The 16601-nt window shown below is 39.4% G+C and overlaps 1 protein-coding gene across 4 annotated transcripts; it reads left to right on the forward strand.

Annotated features, from left to right (window-relative positions):
* Window positions 1-5764: 5764 nt before the first annotated feature.
* Window positions 5765-15159, forward strand: LOC122057964 (chromatin structure-remodeling complex protein BSH). 4 transcript variants are annotated; one of them, XM_042620338.1, is made up of 11 exons: window positions 5767-5993; window positions 6096-6503; window positions 6724-6812; window positions 8961-9055; window positions 11264-11329; window positions 11448-11495; window positions 11635-11718; window positions 14097-14135; window positions 14270-14352; window positions 14515-14577; window positions 14878-15159. In XM_042620338.1, the coding sequence occupies exons 2-11, from the start codon at window positions 6454-6456 to the stop codon at window positions 14975-14977; spliced, it is 717 nt and encodes a 238-aa protein (XP_042476272.1). In that variant the 5' UTR covers window positions 5767-5993; window positions 6096-6453; the 3' UTR covers window positions 14978-15159. The 4 variants fall into 4 exon arrangements, with proteins under 4 accessions (XP_042476273.1, XP_042476272.1, XP_042476270.1 ...); XM_042620336.1 differs by having other exon boundaries at window positions 5768-5993; window positions 11258-11329; XM_042620337.1 differs by having other exon boundaries at window positions 5768-5989; window positions 11258-11329.
* The last annotated feature ends 1442 nt before the right edge of the window (window positions 15160-16601 follow it).

Consider the following 16601-nt stretch of genomic DNA (forward strand, 5'->3'; position numbering starts at 1 on the left):
GGGGGGGGGGGGGGGGGAGAGGACGGAGGGGACAAGAAGATTTTCGAGGAGGTGGGTATATATATTCTCTCTCTCCACTTGTTTTGGTTCTTTTTCTCTTTAGTACCACCATTCTATTTTATGCTTTGTTGTCTTAAGTAGTGGTCAAGTATGTGGTCCTCCCTCCCTCTGGTATTAGAATACAATTGATGTCTTAACCTGTTTTTCTGAGTCTTAGATTTACTTGATCATCCCTCCCTCTGGTTTTAGAATACCATTGACGCCTTAATCTGTTTTTTTGAGTCCTTTAGATTAATGAATAGGACATTCTACCCTAATTAAGGGAGATACTGAGATGGTTGCATGATTGTGAGTTGTCACCATTTAATAAGTCTGCTGGCTAGCCAAAAAATAAACCATACACTCCACAGGCGTGTAACACTCATGTAATGCACTTTCTAGTTACTGTGATACGGTGGCATCAATGAATGAACAATGAACATTGATAGCAGTATAGTAATTCTGTTGAAGGAGATTCTACTAGCTGAGCTACCATAGTAGCAATCAAGTTCACAAATTTATTGTAGCTTTCGGTCTCTATGATAACAGTGTGGATTCACGCAGATTCATCATTCTATAAGTGGTAATTAATTGCAGGGCAAGATATTGCTGTTGGTCATGCAGTCCCTGCCCAGTATGGGGATCCGGCTTCTCTCCATAGAACCTAGGGAACAGGGAGCCATCTCATAGCTGGGAGAACCTGGATATGCACCCAAGGTCATCTCGGCCGTGGGATGACTCCTTGTTTCTTGGGCTCCATTCCATGGAGAGGAACCTTGAAAGTGCAGACAAAAACATATACATGGATGGAATTATTGATTTCATAGGGGTAGGGTGGTAATTCACACCTTAGGGGCTATGCTATTGGATAGGATTTTTTCTTCTTGATTACAAAGAAAAAAGGACTCAAAGGTGGTAGTGGTGTAGGCTACGGTAGAACACTCTCTCTCTCTCTCTCTCTCTCTCTCTCTCTCTCTCTCTCTCTCTCTCTCTCTCTCTCTCTCTCTCTCTCTCTCTCTCGTCCTGATACTCTTTGTTCTCCACATCTTATTCCCACTGAGAACACTCTCCCTTAATTAATTGATGATTTTTGAGGAATATGATGATCATCCCCTTCCCTTCCCACCCACTCTTTATATATATATATATATATATATATAAACTAACTCTTAAGACAAAAAAATTCCCCTCCAAAAGAAGGGGGGTAGGTAGGAACCGATTGCATTTAGCTTGGATGGTTGAAGAAGCAGAAAAGGTAGTAGTAGCATAAGCCGCAAGAGATGATTGTAAATGTTGATCATATGCATATATCCATGCCGAAAAAGCCAAAAGTTTCTTTCTAATTGGAGATAGCAATTACAAAATTTGAAGTTATACTAAATATCTGAACTGCCATGGATTTCAAAAGAAATAGTGTATACAAAGCCTATCAATTTGTGTTGGGGATGTTGAAGGTATGGGAAAAAGATTCCCACGACATTAGAGTGAGGATCCTTTTTCATGCTCTTTCACATACTGAGTTCTAGGATCCACATTGACATTGATAAAATGTGGGTCTTCTTCCCTCTCATTAGTATACAATTTCAACCTGTGGTAAAGTTCTTTTGAATTGAAACAACTCCTTCAAGAATTTCAATACTTTTGTCTATTCCATTTATTGCATGATTGATACTCATTGTCCCAAGCACAGGTGAATTGACAAGGATAAATTTAATGAGATCTAATTCAATTTCTATGCTAGAGTGGTAACTATTGTTTACAACCCAGAGTTTGTTAAGAGTGCACTCCAAATGATCATTTGCTTCTTGAAGATCCATTATAGGAATATCATTAATTCTCTATTATGCTATAGTCGGAGTATTGAACAACTTAAAGAGAACAAAAAATCATAGGAAAACGAAGAAAATAGTATGGTGCTACAAGTAACTTACCAAAATTTCGAGCTCTTGCAAATTAGGGGAGCTTTTAATAAAGTAGATAGCAACTAAAATATTTTTCATATCCTCCATATTTAATGAGAAGGAGAAGCTCTTCAAATGATTATCACGAAAAAGAAAGCCTGCTCGGTACATCACGAATGGCTAAAGCCTATTCATGAAAAGCCACAAGCTCCAAGTGTCTTTCAGGATAGAACTGGTCAGCCCCTTTTATTTACATGGGTTCCTGTGGACTGCTCGAAATGACATCATTTTTGGGAGGAGAAATTGGTCACTCAAAGAAGTTATTGTTGCTACGCAGAAGGCTTGTGTTGAGTACCTTGATGCTGGGCAAGTGAGGGCTTCTTCTACATCTATTGAGAGGCTTACAATGAGTCAAGTATGGTCATCTCCGCCAGTTGGTTATTTCAAATTAAATTGTGATGTTTCTGATCAACAAAATAGAGATAGTGGCGGTTTGGGCTTCCTATTGAGATATCATCTTGACCAAAGTCATGTTGTAATGTCTAATCCCTTATATTACACTGATATTATGGTGGGAGAGGCACTGCCAATTCGGGAAGGCTTACTGGAGGCTCAGAAGAAACATATAACCTTGTAGTGGAAAAAATGACAATCAGAAGTGATCTACTTTCTGATAGGACCTGTTAAAGAGTTCAACTTTATTTGTAAGGCCGATTATTGAAGCCATAAGGCATCTGTTTTCCATAGGGGAAATTACACACCTTTGGCTTAATATCATGTTCCCCACGCACTTTTTCATATATAACACTAATTTTCTCAGCTTAATATCATGTTCCCTGCCAGATTTACCTGTTAAGTGATCACAAGTTGCTATTTTTCTGATCAAATTACCCTTTCATACGAATGAAGGGTAAATCGACCTAAAACCACTAAAGAAGAGGGAGAGAAGATTTAGGGATTGGGTTTTCTCCTTCGTCGCTCGTTGCTCCCTGCAACCTTCATTGACGCTCGGTGGTCCTGTATCAAGCAACTAAATTAGTCACAAATATCAGAACCATTTAGTAGAGCTGCCCCCAACAAAGTCCTCAAGATTTCACAATTATCCCCCCTGATCCTGAGTAAAATTGTAGCTCGGTTGAAATTTCTTTACAATTGAAATAGCCAAAAAGGGATGGACAGGTTTGTTGAATGCAACTTACCTTTGAACAAAGATTACCTAGTTGCGGGTGTTTCTCTTTCGACTCTTGTTGGTTGAACATTCTTTGAGGTGCTAGGGATGTTTTCCAATGGTTCTTCCTCCATTTTATCGTCATCGCTTCCTTCGTCATATTCCTCAGTTTTGTCAATGGACTCGATCATGTTCTGGTGGTGATTTACTGGTAGTTTCCACCTTTGCAAGTCGATCTCGAAGCTCTCTCAATTTTGCTTTCCTTGAATTCAAAACCCCAACAAACTTAGCATAGATTGCAGATTCGAACTCTGCCTTCTGAAGACGCAGATCAGTTAAAATCCAAAATATCAACAAATACATACACCTCAAAGAGATGGAAATTTTGCCAATGGCTACAGCAATGTAACAGTAACAAATTAAAAACAAATAAAGAACATAACCAGCCAAACCAGAATCATCATAAGTCCAAAATTGAATAATACCCATTTGAACCAAAACTGAAACATAAATGAGAGAGAGAGAGAGAGAGAGAGCACTGCCAGTGCCAACGTCAACGCCGAGAAAGACAGAGGGATTGGGTTTTCTCCTTCGTCGCTCGCTGCTCTCTGCAACCTTCATCGGTGGTCGTCGCTCGGTCGCCGGTCGCTCCTCAGTCGCCGGTCGTCGGTCGTCGGTCGTCATCGAATTTTCAGTATGGCGGCTTTATTGTATGTATAATCGAAGATTGAATTCATATCGGGCGATTTATTCATGACCTTGGGGAAGCTGGGCGATACCTCTGACTGGGGGTGTCAACGGTCCGGTTTGATGCGGTTTCGGTCCGGTTCCACCGGTTTCGGTGTGACTTTGGAACTGACCGAAACCGACCCATTAAGGATTTATCGGTTTCGGTCCGGTGTCGGATTCGGTGCGGTTTGGGTTCGGGTTGATACCGGTTTGGATTTATCAGGTTCATTTCGGTTTGGATCGGTTTTTTAAACCGGTATGGAGCCATTAGGAAACAACCAAATGTTGAACTTCGGTTTCTTAAATCGATTTGTAACCGGGTTGGTTTTGGTTTTTGGTCTAGTTTGGATTCGACTTTCTATACAAAATATATATAAAACTATACAAATTTTGATTTTTTTAATGAATTTTGGAGTGTTTCGGTTTCTTACCGGTTTGGTTTCGATTTCGGTCCGAGTTTTGAGCAGGTTTCTGTTTGGTTTCAGGTTCATCCGGTTTTCGGTGTGGTTCGGTTTGGTTTTGAGGTTGCAATACTCGAAATCGAACCGAACCAATAAGGTTTCGGTTCGGTTCGATTCGATCCGTGTTCTTATCGATTCGGTTCGACCGGTTTTACCGGTTCAGTTTATGAATTGACACCCCTACCTTTGACGACGATGCGAAGGAGAGGAAGCTCGGCGACCTCTCTTCCAAACGTTTAAGGGTTTCAAAGAAAACGTGAAAACGATGAAGAAAAGAGAGAGAATGAATAAAATATAGGTATACAGTACTAGAAGGGTAAACTAGTCTTTTTACAGGTCAGCTTAACAATGTCACTTTGGGGCAATTTGATAGAATCTTTAAACTACAAGGGAGTTTATTGCTATATATGAAAGTATGTGGGAAACATGATATTAAGCCAAAGGTTAAGGGAGGGGAGTGTAATTTCCTCTTTTTCTTATTTTGATGATTGTCAATTTAAATACTTCTTATTTTCTTTTGGTACAAAAAAAGGGGCTCCATGGTAGTGATCATAGCCCTTTCGCATGACCAATGGCCGATAGTGGGGCATTAGCCCTCAGGACAAGCCTCCGTACGACAAGCAGTGCTTTTGCAATACGACAAGCAGTGCTTCCGCATGACCGATGGCCGATAGTGGGGCATTAGCCCTCAGGACAAGCCTCCGTACGACAAGTAGTGCTTTTGCAATACGATAAGCAGTGCTTTTGCAATACGATAAGCAGTGCTTCTGCATGACCAATGGCCGATAGTGGAGCATGCCAAAACTCGAACCCACAACCAGCTGACTCGAGCGGTGATGGGTTGAGGGCATTTTCGCCACTTGGATTTTTTTTATTTTTTTATTAACGACGAGTATCCAGGCCTTTGGCCTGATTAGTCCCGTAGGCCCATACTGACCCCACAACCGTATGGACCGGGTCATATCGAGGTTGAATGAGAACCATTTAACTTTCGCTGAAAGCAGTGAATAACACTAAACACCCCGTGTGAGTGGCCCAAAGTGTGCCTAGTGGGAGTCGAACTTAGGATGTTCTAGTTTTCGGCTCGTGCCAAGATAGTTGCTCACCAACTGTGCTACCCCCTTGGGTTTTAAAATGTGTTTTTGTGTCTTTTTGTTTTTTTAATGGTAGGTATCCAGACCTTCTGTCTGACTAGTCCTACGGGCCCATATTGACTCTACAACTGCATGGGTCGGGTCATACTAAGGTTGAATGAGAATCATTCAATTTTCATTGAGAGTAGTGAAGAGCACTAAACACCCTAGTGTGAAAGGCCCAAGGTGTGCCTAGTGAGAGTCGAACTTAAGATATCCAAGTTTACGGCTTGTGTCAAGTTCATTGCTCACCAACTGCGCTACCCACCAACCTCATTGGTGTTTAAATACATTTTAAGGGCTGCAAGAGTCGTTGCATATATCCGCGCTGGGAGGGCCCAATTTATTTTGGATAGGATTGCATGACCTAATTCTGATCCTTGCCTAGCTGCTTCCTTGGTTGCAGACGGAAAAAGTGTAATCCGTGCTTCTCAATAGATCATTTTTCTAGAAAGGAAATAATTTGTGCCAGGGCTACGTCTACAAATGAGTTTTGTGTTACCTTTTCTTGGATTTGTAAAGAAATTGAATCCGATGCTCGTATAATCACCAGGTCTTGTGAGTATGTAATACCTAGTCCTTTTACTTTCAAATATACCTTTCTGTTTTTTGCCGAAAAAAATAACGAATTGAACAAGTGTTGGATCCCCGTATGCATGACTAGGTGATCGGACGTGCAATTGATGGAAACTCGTTTGTAAAGGACTCTCCCGTCTACCGGGAAAAAGAAGTCCTTTCCCGAGGTTGCCCTTGGCGGTTTTATGAAGTTGCCCTGCGTGCGAGGTCTTTCGTGTCCCAAAAGTCCGAATCTGCTTCAAATCGGAATGATGGAAGGAAGCCGATCCACTTAAAGCTATGTAGGACAGTAACCAAGTGGTTCTTTTGTTGCTCACAAGACTCCATTGCATCTACTGCTAGTGCTGGACGGTACAATTCACCTGTTCGGACTTCAAGGGCGCACGACGCTACAGTGGAGGGAGGGATATTTAACGATCCAACATTCAAAATCCAGAATCCAAAATATGAAACCTCTACCGGCAGTGGCTTCAAAAGCACCCATCAAGTTTAGAATGTAATTCCATTTTCGGATCTTCCACTTCTTCCTTACGAGTTTCTATTCAACTCCTAAACATTGAGTCCTTGCTTTTGTTTTATTCGTTCTTCTCAGATTCTTAATATATATTTTTTTCAAGTTAAAACCCTCGTATTATCTTTGTAAATTATCCCCCTCCCCCATGTAAAATTTCCCCCTTCTTGAAATTCTGGTTCCTGAAGTGTTCCAGTGCTTGCAGCCCAACTGCCGAAAATTTAGTTCCTATTCGTTTGGACATTGAGATTGATGGGCAGAGATTCAGAGATGCGTTTACATGGAACCCGACTGGTAAGCGTTATCTGATTCTAGAAAATTTTTGCATTTCATTGTACATTTCTTTATGTAAGTGTATTATCATGGCTTGGATTTTTTATATTGGTGGATAAGTTGGAACGACCCAAGGTCTGAGATGTTGTGATAGGGCGCTTGACCAGTCTTGTGACCCAGTTGGAATTTTAAGATCATAGCGTAGGATTACTTACGTTTAAGGTTTTACATCTGTTGGAACCTCATAATTTGAGGAAACATTCATTTCTTGTCGGATTTTAAAATTTATGACTCTACTGTGCATTAAACTAACGCTGAAAGCCTGAAAGTTCAAATACAATATCTCATTGGGCTTTCTGGTGAAGTGCGTGTGATCGGTTTTTTTCTTTTTTAACTTTCCCTTTTCTGGTTGAAGGTGTACGGAAAGAGTTTCAACTGGATAACTGGGGGTGGGGAAGCGATGGGTTGGGGCCTTGGGGGGTAGGAGATGGACCCTTATCCAAGCTGAAATTGCAAGGAAGTCTTCTTCTTGGTTGCCATTTCTGTAGGACTGGACTGCAGTGATTGGTGTACGCTTAAACATTTGGAGACTCTCAGATAGCCACCCAAACCTTTTTGTTTTTTTTGTTCTGGGATTTTAGTTGTAAAGAGAGCCGCCATAAAGGAATCTATCCCTTATTAATGAACTAATTTCTGCAAAGATCTTGGTATGAAACCCATAATGATTTGCATTGCTGGAAACCATCATTGATCATTCTGTCATAGTGTCTAAATATACCTCCTCTGCCACTATTATTACTATATTTCCATGATTTTCTTTGGTGTTTCATTGAAAAAAAGCTTAAGTATTATTGGCCTCGTAGGTATGGTTATTAATTACTTGGTGAGAACAATCATTTTCACTTGTATTTTAGTACTAAGACCCTTGCAGGTAAATTGCAGTTGATTTTCTTTGGTGTTTCATTGAAATAAAGCTTAAGTAGTATTGGCCTCCTAGGTATGGTATTAATTGCTTGGTGAGAACAATCATTTTCACTTGTATTTTAGTACTAAGACCCTTACAGGTAAATTGCATTCTATGCCAAATTGTCATCTCTTCGAGCAACCATGATCTGAACTCCTGTCTTCTGTTTAGTTTTGTGAGCTAGAGAGATGTTATCAGATCTCCTTATATTATTCCCTTTGAAATCATGCTGATCATGGCAGTAGGAAGAATGCTGATTGCTACTGCCAAGTCGGCGAAGAATCCTTTCATGGACATTCTTAACATTATGTTTCTGTGTTAATCAAACTAGATCAGCCTTCTTTACAATAGAATGTGAGTTCATGGGATATGAACTGAGGTATGTAGAGTGGAATGGCAGGAAAACATTCATATTACTAACCCTATGACGTGGGATAAGGCTTTGTTGTGTTGAATTGATTTATTCCTATGATGCATGGATTAATTATATCACACTATTCTTGGAGTTTGGTGCATCCTGTCCTCTGTAGTAAGAACTTTATGGACCTAGATGTTGAGCCAGTTTTTTTGTTTTTTTGGATCTGATAAAACATGAATCTGACCGAAATCATGACTGAAATGTTCCACGTGTAGGTTATTGAATCAGAAAATTGATAGTGGATGGTTCTCCTATTAATATTAAGGAAGTTGAACACAATTTATTTTTTGAATGTAGGACAACAAAATAAAATCATTTCTTGCTCCCCTTTTTGTGACCCATTTCTGGATATAATACAATTTGTATCCTTGCTTCAGTAGAGCTTTGAGGCTTACCGTGTCAGATAAGTGTTTGACACTTCACTGTTATCCTCCATCAAGCATTTAACACTCGGGATAGCTGACTGCCCTGCCAACCCCCATATGAATCGGTATACAAGACATGATTCCGTTCAAGTTTTGGGTGATACAGAGCGGTGTACCATATATTACCTTCTCGAGGTACCCTTAGATGAGCATAGACCAATATTATCCTCACTATCTGTAGAAATATGAAGTAATTCTGGTATCTTGACGTGCATGTGCCAGGGACATGGACCTTAACTACGAATAACTCTATTACTCTATCTTGAGTATTTGGTCATATGAGTTGTATGAATTGCATCTAATTTTCTTATCCATGTGATACCTTTAATACGTGGTTTTGTTTTGTGTTCTGAATGTTAAAGATCCCGACTCAGAAGTGGTGGTGTTTGCAAAAAGGACAGTGAAGGACCTGAAACTCCCTCCAGCATTCATTACACAAATTGCTCAATCTATTCAAGTAAGTTTTCTAAAGGGGTTTGTACCTTGGCATACTATCTATACTACCTGATGCCACTTTATGTTACTCATGCATAATCATGGATACATCTTTTATTGTGTTTTAAATTAATGTGATGTAAGTGTAGAGGATGGTCACTAAGGTGATTGTCCAAATGCCATCAAGCATCGCAACATGTTTGCAGGTTACATTATGATGCCAAAAAGAAGTGAAGAATCTCCTTGACTCTCTTATGCTGACTGATCAAGTATAATTAAGGATACTTTGGGGAGTGGACTGAATGGGAATGAGCTGTAGTCTTTTGGGGGTGGACTTTACAATTCTGACTATGGATAAGTACCCTAAGTAGGTGAACCTGCAAGATCAACTTCTGTGTCATACTATTATTAGATTAGATGGTCAGAATCTCGACAATATGGTCTGCTAGATCTGACCTCCGTCACACACACTTTGATCCCATGAATTGGATGCAATCCAGGTTTGGTATTTGTGTGTAGTCAAAACCATTATCTTTTTGTATTTAAGGAGCCTTTTCCTTCTCTTTTAAACTATCAGACTCTGTATCATTTGGACTGCTTGCTGCCAGGATAAGCAGACTGATGAGGCATGTACAATCCAGTTTTTATTGAACATGGGTGATTAATTGATTCCGATCTTTACTCAACAGGGTTTTGTAAATGCTAGTTGAGCAAGAGGACATATTAAATCTTGAATACAAGAAATAGGGTATGAAAAGGTTTTAAAATAAATTCAATAGAAGGGCAAACTAATGGTGTGGCTAGGAGAAATTGAGTTTCTTCAAGGGTTTAAGTGGTGTGGCTGGGTGGGGGCCTATTTCTTCCAGATAGAGAAATTCAGCTTTGTAGTGGGTTTCTGCTAAGGTTTCATTTGGCTGCTGGAGTTAGCTACAAGTGGTGGTGTGTAATGATGAATGCTTGAATGCAATGGTGGTGACTGGGGGTCCGGGAGTGATTAAGAGGGCTGGAAGACTGGACCAGGGAGTTATCTTGTTGTATTTCTGTTAAAAGAAAAAACGATCAAGATAGACAGTTATAGTTATGTACCCATGGAACCTTGAATCCATGTGAATAAGGAGAGTAATTTGCAGTCGCAAAAAATTTCATTCGATGTGCCAAACTTGTAGATGATAGCCCTTATTTGTACTTGAAAACCAATGAATCCTACTTGGGTTCAAATTTTCCAAGTACTCCTATTTCATATGAGACCTTAATAAACCTCCTTTCTTGCTGGTTCTCCAGATTGAAGACAACTAATAAAAATCAGAAATGGCCTCTTATAATAATCTATGTTAAATAGTCAACAGATGTAGCACTCTTTCTCCTCGCACGGGGGGATGAGCTCAGGAATGTAACTAATGCCGCCACCTATGATAAATCACCGTGCTAGTCGTAAGGCAGTTCCAACAATTTTGTGCCCTATAAATGGGCCATCCAAATAGTTTAGTAAAACGTCATAAGAACTTAGTGAAAAAAAAAAAGGGTGGAAATATTTCCAAGTCTGACCCATTTTGTTCTATTACATAAATTCCAGCTGTTGGGGAATGAGAAGTCACAAAAACCAATCCATTCGGTCCCACGTTTGGGCTTGCGAACTAATTGCTACCATTTTTCACAATGTCCTCTGGTTCAATAAATCAGTGTTGATTTTTGTTTCCTGATTGGATGATGTTATTCCAACATTCCATGAATCAATCCCTAAATTGGATTATTTTTATGTTGTACCATTTGTAAAGTGCCATATATATATATATATATTCTTTTTTTAAGGCAAATGCTTGTTGGCCATTTTACTGCACTTTATTTTTCCCCAATTTGCTTCTTTTTGCTTCAAATCCTCTTCTTTGTCACAAGAATTTGGATAGGATGGGAGCAATCTTAATCGAAGGCAAAGGTGAATTAAGCATGGTCACCGATAAGGATCTTATGCTACTACAGCCCAGTGAGTAGAATATATTTGGAGTTGCATGAGTGGGAAGACTTAGAAGGGTGGAGTTGTTTGAGGGAAAGATATTTTGCAAGTGAGAGAACCATGCACATTTCAGAAAATTGGATCTATTGGATTTATTGCTCTATAATACCTATAAATTACAATGTACCATCTTGAGATTTTAGTCCCAAGTAAATGTCAGTCCGGTTTCTGAATCACTGTAAAATACTTTTGATTGCCCTGTATTTGTTGTAGTCACAGCTGACAGAATTTCGATCGTTGGAGGGGCAAGAAATGTACACGGGTGAAAAGCTTGTCCCTCTCAAGGTTCGTTTCTGTACAAAGCTCTAATTCTGATCTTTCTGCCATCTGTAGTTGCAAAGTTCTCAAAGTTGTTTCAATTTTCAACTACAAAGGTGATGTTAGGCTTTTTTGCTTGTTTCAGCTTGACCTTCGGGTAAACAATACCATCATAAGGGATCAGTTTTTGTGGGTAAGTTGGCTACAACAAATGGTTTTCCTTTAGAATGTTGAATCTAGTTCATGTCATCTTAAATGGTGGCATCCTAAGTTTGTTTAGTTCTCTCTCTCTTGCATTTAATTCTGTAATGAATTGAGCAATTGGTTCTCAGGACTTGAATAACTTTGAGAGTGATCCTGAAGAGTTTGCAAGAACATTTTGCCAGGACTTGGGCATTGAAGACCCTGAAGTTGGAGTAAGCACTTCAAGTTGGAGTAACCTATACTTATCAACCAAGTTGTTTTGAAATGGGATTATGTCTTTAACCCCTTCTATTTTATCGCCCTCTATGTTACTGTATGTAGCTGATTTTTCTGTATCTTGATGTGGTTGCTAATTTCGTGTGTCGATAGTTCATCATCATCAAACTTATCATCTGCCATAACATGTCTATTTCAGTGACAGGTAGGCCCCATCCTGAACCTACTAATGTCCTAAGTTTAAGTCCAAAGAGGCTTTGCAAAACATTAAGTTAAAGAAAAATGGTGAAATTACACAAAGCTTTGAAAAATTATTGATCGTTGAAAATATGAGGTAAAATGTGCTGGAAATTAGTATCGTTCCATGATCATAACCTCTTATGTTTACTGTCTTAGTTGGACTGCTGAAAGGATTGAAAGTGAAAAAAATACCAAGTTTTGTATGGGCTATGTATATAGAATTATAGATACATAATAGATGTGGAATTATGTTTTAAAGGACTTACAAGAAGTTGAAGGAAGAAGCCGCCAATAAGTTGAGAAGATGATTTCATGACATTGATATGCTTGTCAAACTTGAGCATATCTCTGAAATCGTCTTGTCAAAAAGTGGTTTCTGATCTATGTATTGAATTCCCGATTTTGCTGGTAGTATTCAGATCTGGAGAGACTATTGAGGAATGAATTTGGAAATCTCCTTGCTCTTTCTTGTTGGGGAAAACTACCTGTATCCCACCTGTGTGTAAAGAAAACGGAGAAATAAAACAGTACACATGAATAATAACTGTGAATAGTAACCGTGTAGTAACTATGTGGGTCCCACTACTATACACAGTAACAGAAATTTCAAACTAGAATGTTTGATGTGGAAAACCCTTCAATGTAAAGGTAAAAACCATGAGACTCTAGCCCAATGAAATCTCCACTATCAGATGTAAAGTGAATACTACAGGATTACAGTCATCAAGAGAAGACTCTCTTGGACAAACAAATAACTTATCAAATAAGTGGAATACATGAGTAGGCTATTGGCTAGGCATTCTATTCCTAGCCGAGTCCCTTGTTTCCTCTCCTCTCTTCTCTTCTCCCTTCGATTCTTCTTCCTCCTCTCTTGGTTGGTGCCCTATTAGACGATACTGTTACATTACTCATGGTATGTGTCAGATGTGGTGAATAGGTTCTATTCTTCTCCATTATGTATGGCTTCCGAGTAAGCAGGTGGGGAGCGCTTGAGCATTTGTTTAACTATTATGACTATGCTTTCAAGGTCTGACCTCATTTGGTTCACTATTTTGAGATTTCTACAAGCTGGTCTCAGGTCTTAAAAAGAATTATGAATTGGATTACTATTTGATAGGCCCATTGGCCTTCCACTGCTGTTAAGATGGTTTGTTCGCTATGCAATGAGGGATTTTCAGGACCTGGTAGTTTTAAGAGACACTGGATCGGTAATTCTTCCTTGTTCAGGTTTATTTGGTGAGGAAGATTCTGCTAGATCTGAGATCATTTCTCTTCCTTGTGGCCTTTTTTTTTGGCTTTCATCTGGTGTTTAATCATCTTTTGGTGGAAGGTAATCTGCTATTGGTTACATGGATCAAGGTTATGAGTTTTTGCGGACATATTCCCATGTCATCAGGAGGTTTTGAGCTATGGCTTTGTTCATTAAAACCTTGTTCTTGTGGAACCATAGATCAGTAAATGACCCAGCAGATGAGTTCACTAAGCGGGAAAGTATGAAGTGTCTTCTGTGGGGATTCAGTTCCATGCTAAATTGGAGTACGTTATGGTGGTCTTTGTTAAGCTTCTTTAATCCTCACCCCCAATCTAATAACTCTATCATTTATCAGAAAAAGAAATCTTAGCATTCGGCTGAACTCATGCCTGATTATTATTGTTAGGATGCTTATTCTCTTTTGCGGGGAATTAGTTCCATTCTGAGTCAATATACTGTTGGTTGTGATTCCATTTGCTTCTTCTGTATCTTTTCCTCTCCCTTTTTTGGTCAATAATACTTTTAGTTATCCAGAAGCGTTTTGGTGGAAGTAATACTGTTTAATTGTTTTCCTTCTACAAAATTCATTCCATCATGGCTACTACTACTAGCTAATGTGACCACCACCTTGTTAAATAGAAGTGTAGGTTTCAGAGATTCCTTAATGGTCATAAGTTCTCTCACCCTGTCTCCAATCTTTTTTACCCTTCTTTAAGATGGAAATTTATATTAATAAAGTCACAAGTGGTATTCCATCTGTTCTTTGCAATGTTAAGATCTCCTTTTCAAGGTGGTAGATATGTTGTTTTTGCTCTTCTCTTTGTCCTTTGTCAGATGGAACTGTTGAAATTTGAATTAACTTGTTGGCTTCACATTTTGCAGTCCGCAATTGCAGTTGCAATCAGGGAACAACTTTATGAGGTTTGCATTTTACCATTTCTCTGAGCTTGGCTGCAGTGAATTTGACTATGTTAAAGTTGAAATGTGTGTACTTTCATGATACAGCATGGGAAACATTTGTTTTACTTAGGCTCAAAGGTCATTCCATTTTCTAGATTGCAGTTCAAAGTGTGACAACTGCAAGGGAATCAAGGGTTAGCAAGAAGGGTCGACGTGGGGCAGAACATGTCACAGCCAGGTTTGCTGTTACCATTTTTATTTTATATGCTTTCACCTCTTTTCTCGGGAATGTAGTCATTAATGTGGTCTAATGAATAATCTTCTGAGAGAGAGAGAAAGAGGGGGGAGGGGGAAGGAGGCAACTGCTGTAGTGACCCCCTTTTGTGTATGTCTTTTACAGTAAAGCAGGTGGCACAGCCTTGGATTTGATGAAGTTATTCAGTGGCAAATCAAGTGTCATTCGGTGAGGCGAATTATTAACTCTTGGTTTTATTGCTCTAAGTGTTCCTCAAAATGTGAGAAACCTATTGGAGTGGACCTTTTCTGAAGATTGACCGCCTTAACATAGGTTCCATTGATATATACATCAAATAGCTATATAGAAGGTGCTACTGCGTTCTACTAGTGAAGTATGTGGAGTCCTAGCCCAAACTTGGGATCTAGTACGGCCTTCACTTGCACTAGAAGTGCCATGATATTATCACATTTTGGAAATAATTTACTAACTGGGAACTTAAAACTGGCTTTCTTTCTTTTTATTCAGGAAAAGGAAGGAGTGGGACATGTATGAACCTATTGTTGATCTTCTATCAAATGAGGAAGTTGATGCTCTCGATGCAAGAGAAGAGCGGAATGCTCGGTGAGTGATGTCGATAGGTGCATTTAAAGTGTATGCATGGAACTTTAAGGAGTAACCACATATTAGTGGTTTGGTTAATCTTGGTGTAATATATGACAAGTAGAGTTGGCAACTTTTCCTAGTAACAGAACACAATATGACATTGCAAGTAAATCAGTTACGTATACTATTTTGTGAATTTATTCACTTTTGGTAGTGCGAAAAAGAATGCTTGATGACAAAGATAATGGATGTGTAACATATGCCATATGCATAGCTGAAAGAATTTCCTGTAAGAACTATTCTATGCAGCTATGCAAGACGGAGACTTGATATATGATTTAAATTTCCATATCCTCTTTGGTTCTCTACATTGGATTCATTTGACAGATTCTATTATTCTGACCGTAGTCGACATAAACAAGTAATGTAATAATAGCTTTTGCATGCAAACCAAAAAACAATAGCTTCTGGATGGCTAATGCTGTTTTATCTTGGTTTTAAGATACTGTGCTTGTGGTTAGCCTCTGATATTACCATGGAAATAGTCAATAGAAAAGGAGGACAAAGACAAATTTTTTTTTTGGGGGGGGGGGGTGAGATTCCTGACCTAAATGAGCCTACTTGAGACACTACATCTTCAGTATTGTTTTAGTGCACAGGTGAGTTTATTGGTTGTAAAATGGACATGGATCTTCAGCGAAGGCAAATTTACAAGCTGTTAGGGTACTTTGAGCAAGCGGCATGGAGGAGTGCATTGATGAAGTGTGACAAAATGGGGCATTGTACATTGCGGGGGTTTTTTTTTTTTTTCCTGATGAAGGTCTAGGAGACTGTCGTTTTTAATTGAACTACTGCTTAGAATATGTTCCAGTAGCTGGCTGGATTACATCGATATCAATAGAGGGCAAAAATTATTGTGGTTGGCCCATCCATGGAAGCTGATGGACCATCTAATTGCCATCTGGGAGGAAATTTGGGAAACCCAACTGATGAATAAGAATAAGAAGGAAATTGTGGATTGTTATCTCATCAAATTACATTTCAAAAACTTAGTTTGTTCTCTTATGCATTGGCGTAAGAGACAGCAGGTGGTGCCATTGTGACTTTAACCCCATGTAAAAATTTCTGATGAAGAGAAATGGAGACCGGGAGTGGATGGGGTACTCCTGTGTTATTTCCTTCCCTTGGGTGGGGTATGAAAGGTTGGAAGAGTGATGAAGCATTCATTAAAATAGGAAAAGATGTAGTAGGCAGACTACATGCTTGAGTCAACCGGGGTTCGCACTTAGGAGGGCCACTGAGTAATTTGAATGGGCTATGGGCTATGGGCTATGGGCTATGGGCTGTGGCTGCTATAGTAGTATGAGCGGGGTGGCAGGGATCTCTGTCCTCTAGTTGGAGTTTTCCAGCAAATTAAATGTGAAAAAGGAAATAAAGACAAATAAGGGATAAGGAGCATCTGGGCTTTTATGGCTCTACCACTTAGGTTGCCAAGTCCCAAACTATCAAAAGACCATTAGGCCTTCAAGAAACTGACAAGACCATAAATTGGTGGCCTCCGACCAAATGTGGTCCGATCCAATCAGTTGAATGGTTTTTTTAATCGGGTAAAAACCCAGTTGAAAGTTGAAACCCCTTAGCCGCTT

This window comes from Macadamia integrifolia, chromosome 12, assembly GCF_013358625.1.
Source record: "Macadamia integrifolia cultivar HAES 741 chromosome 12, SCU_Mint_v3, whole genome shotgun sequence".
Lineage (NCBI taxonomy): Eukaryota > Viridiplantae > Streptophyta > Magnoliopsida > Proteales > Proteaceae > Macadamia > Macadamia integrifolia.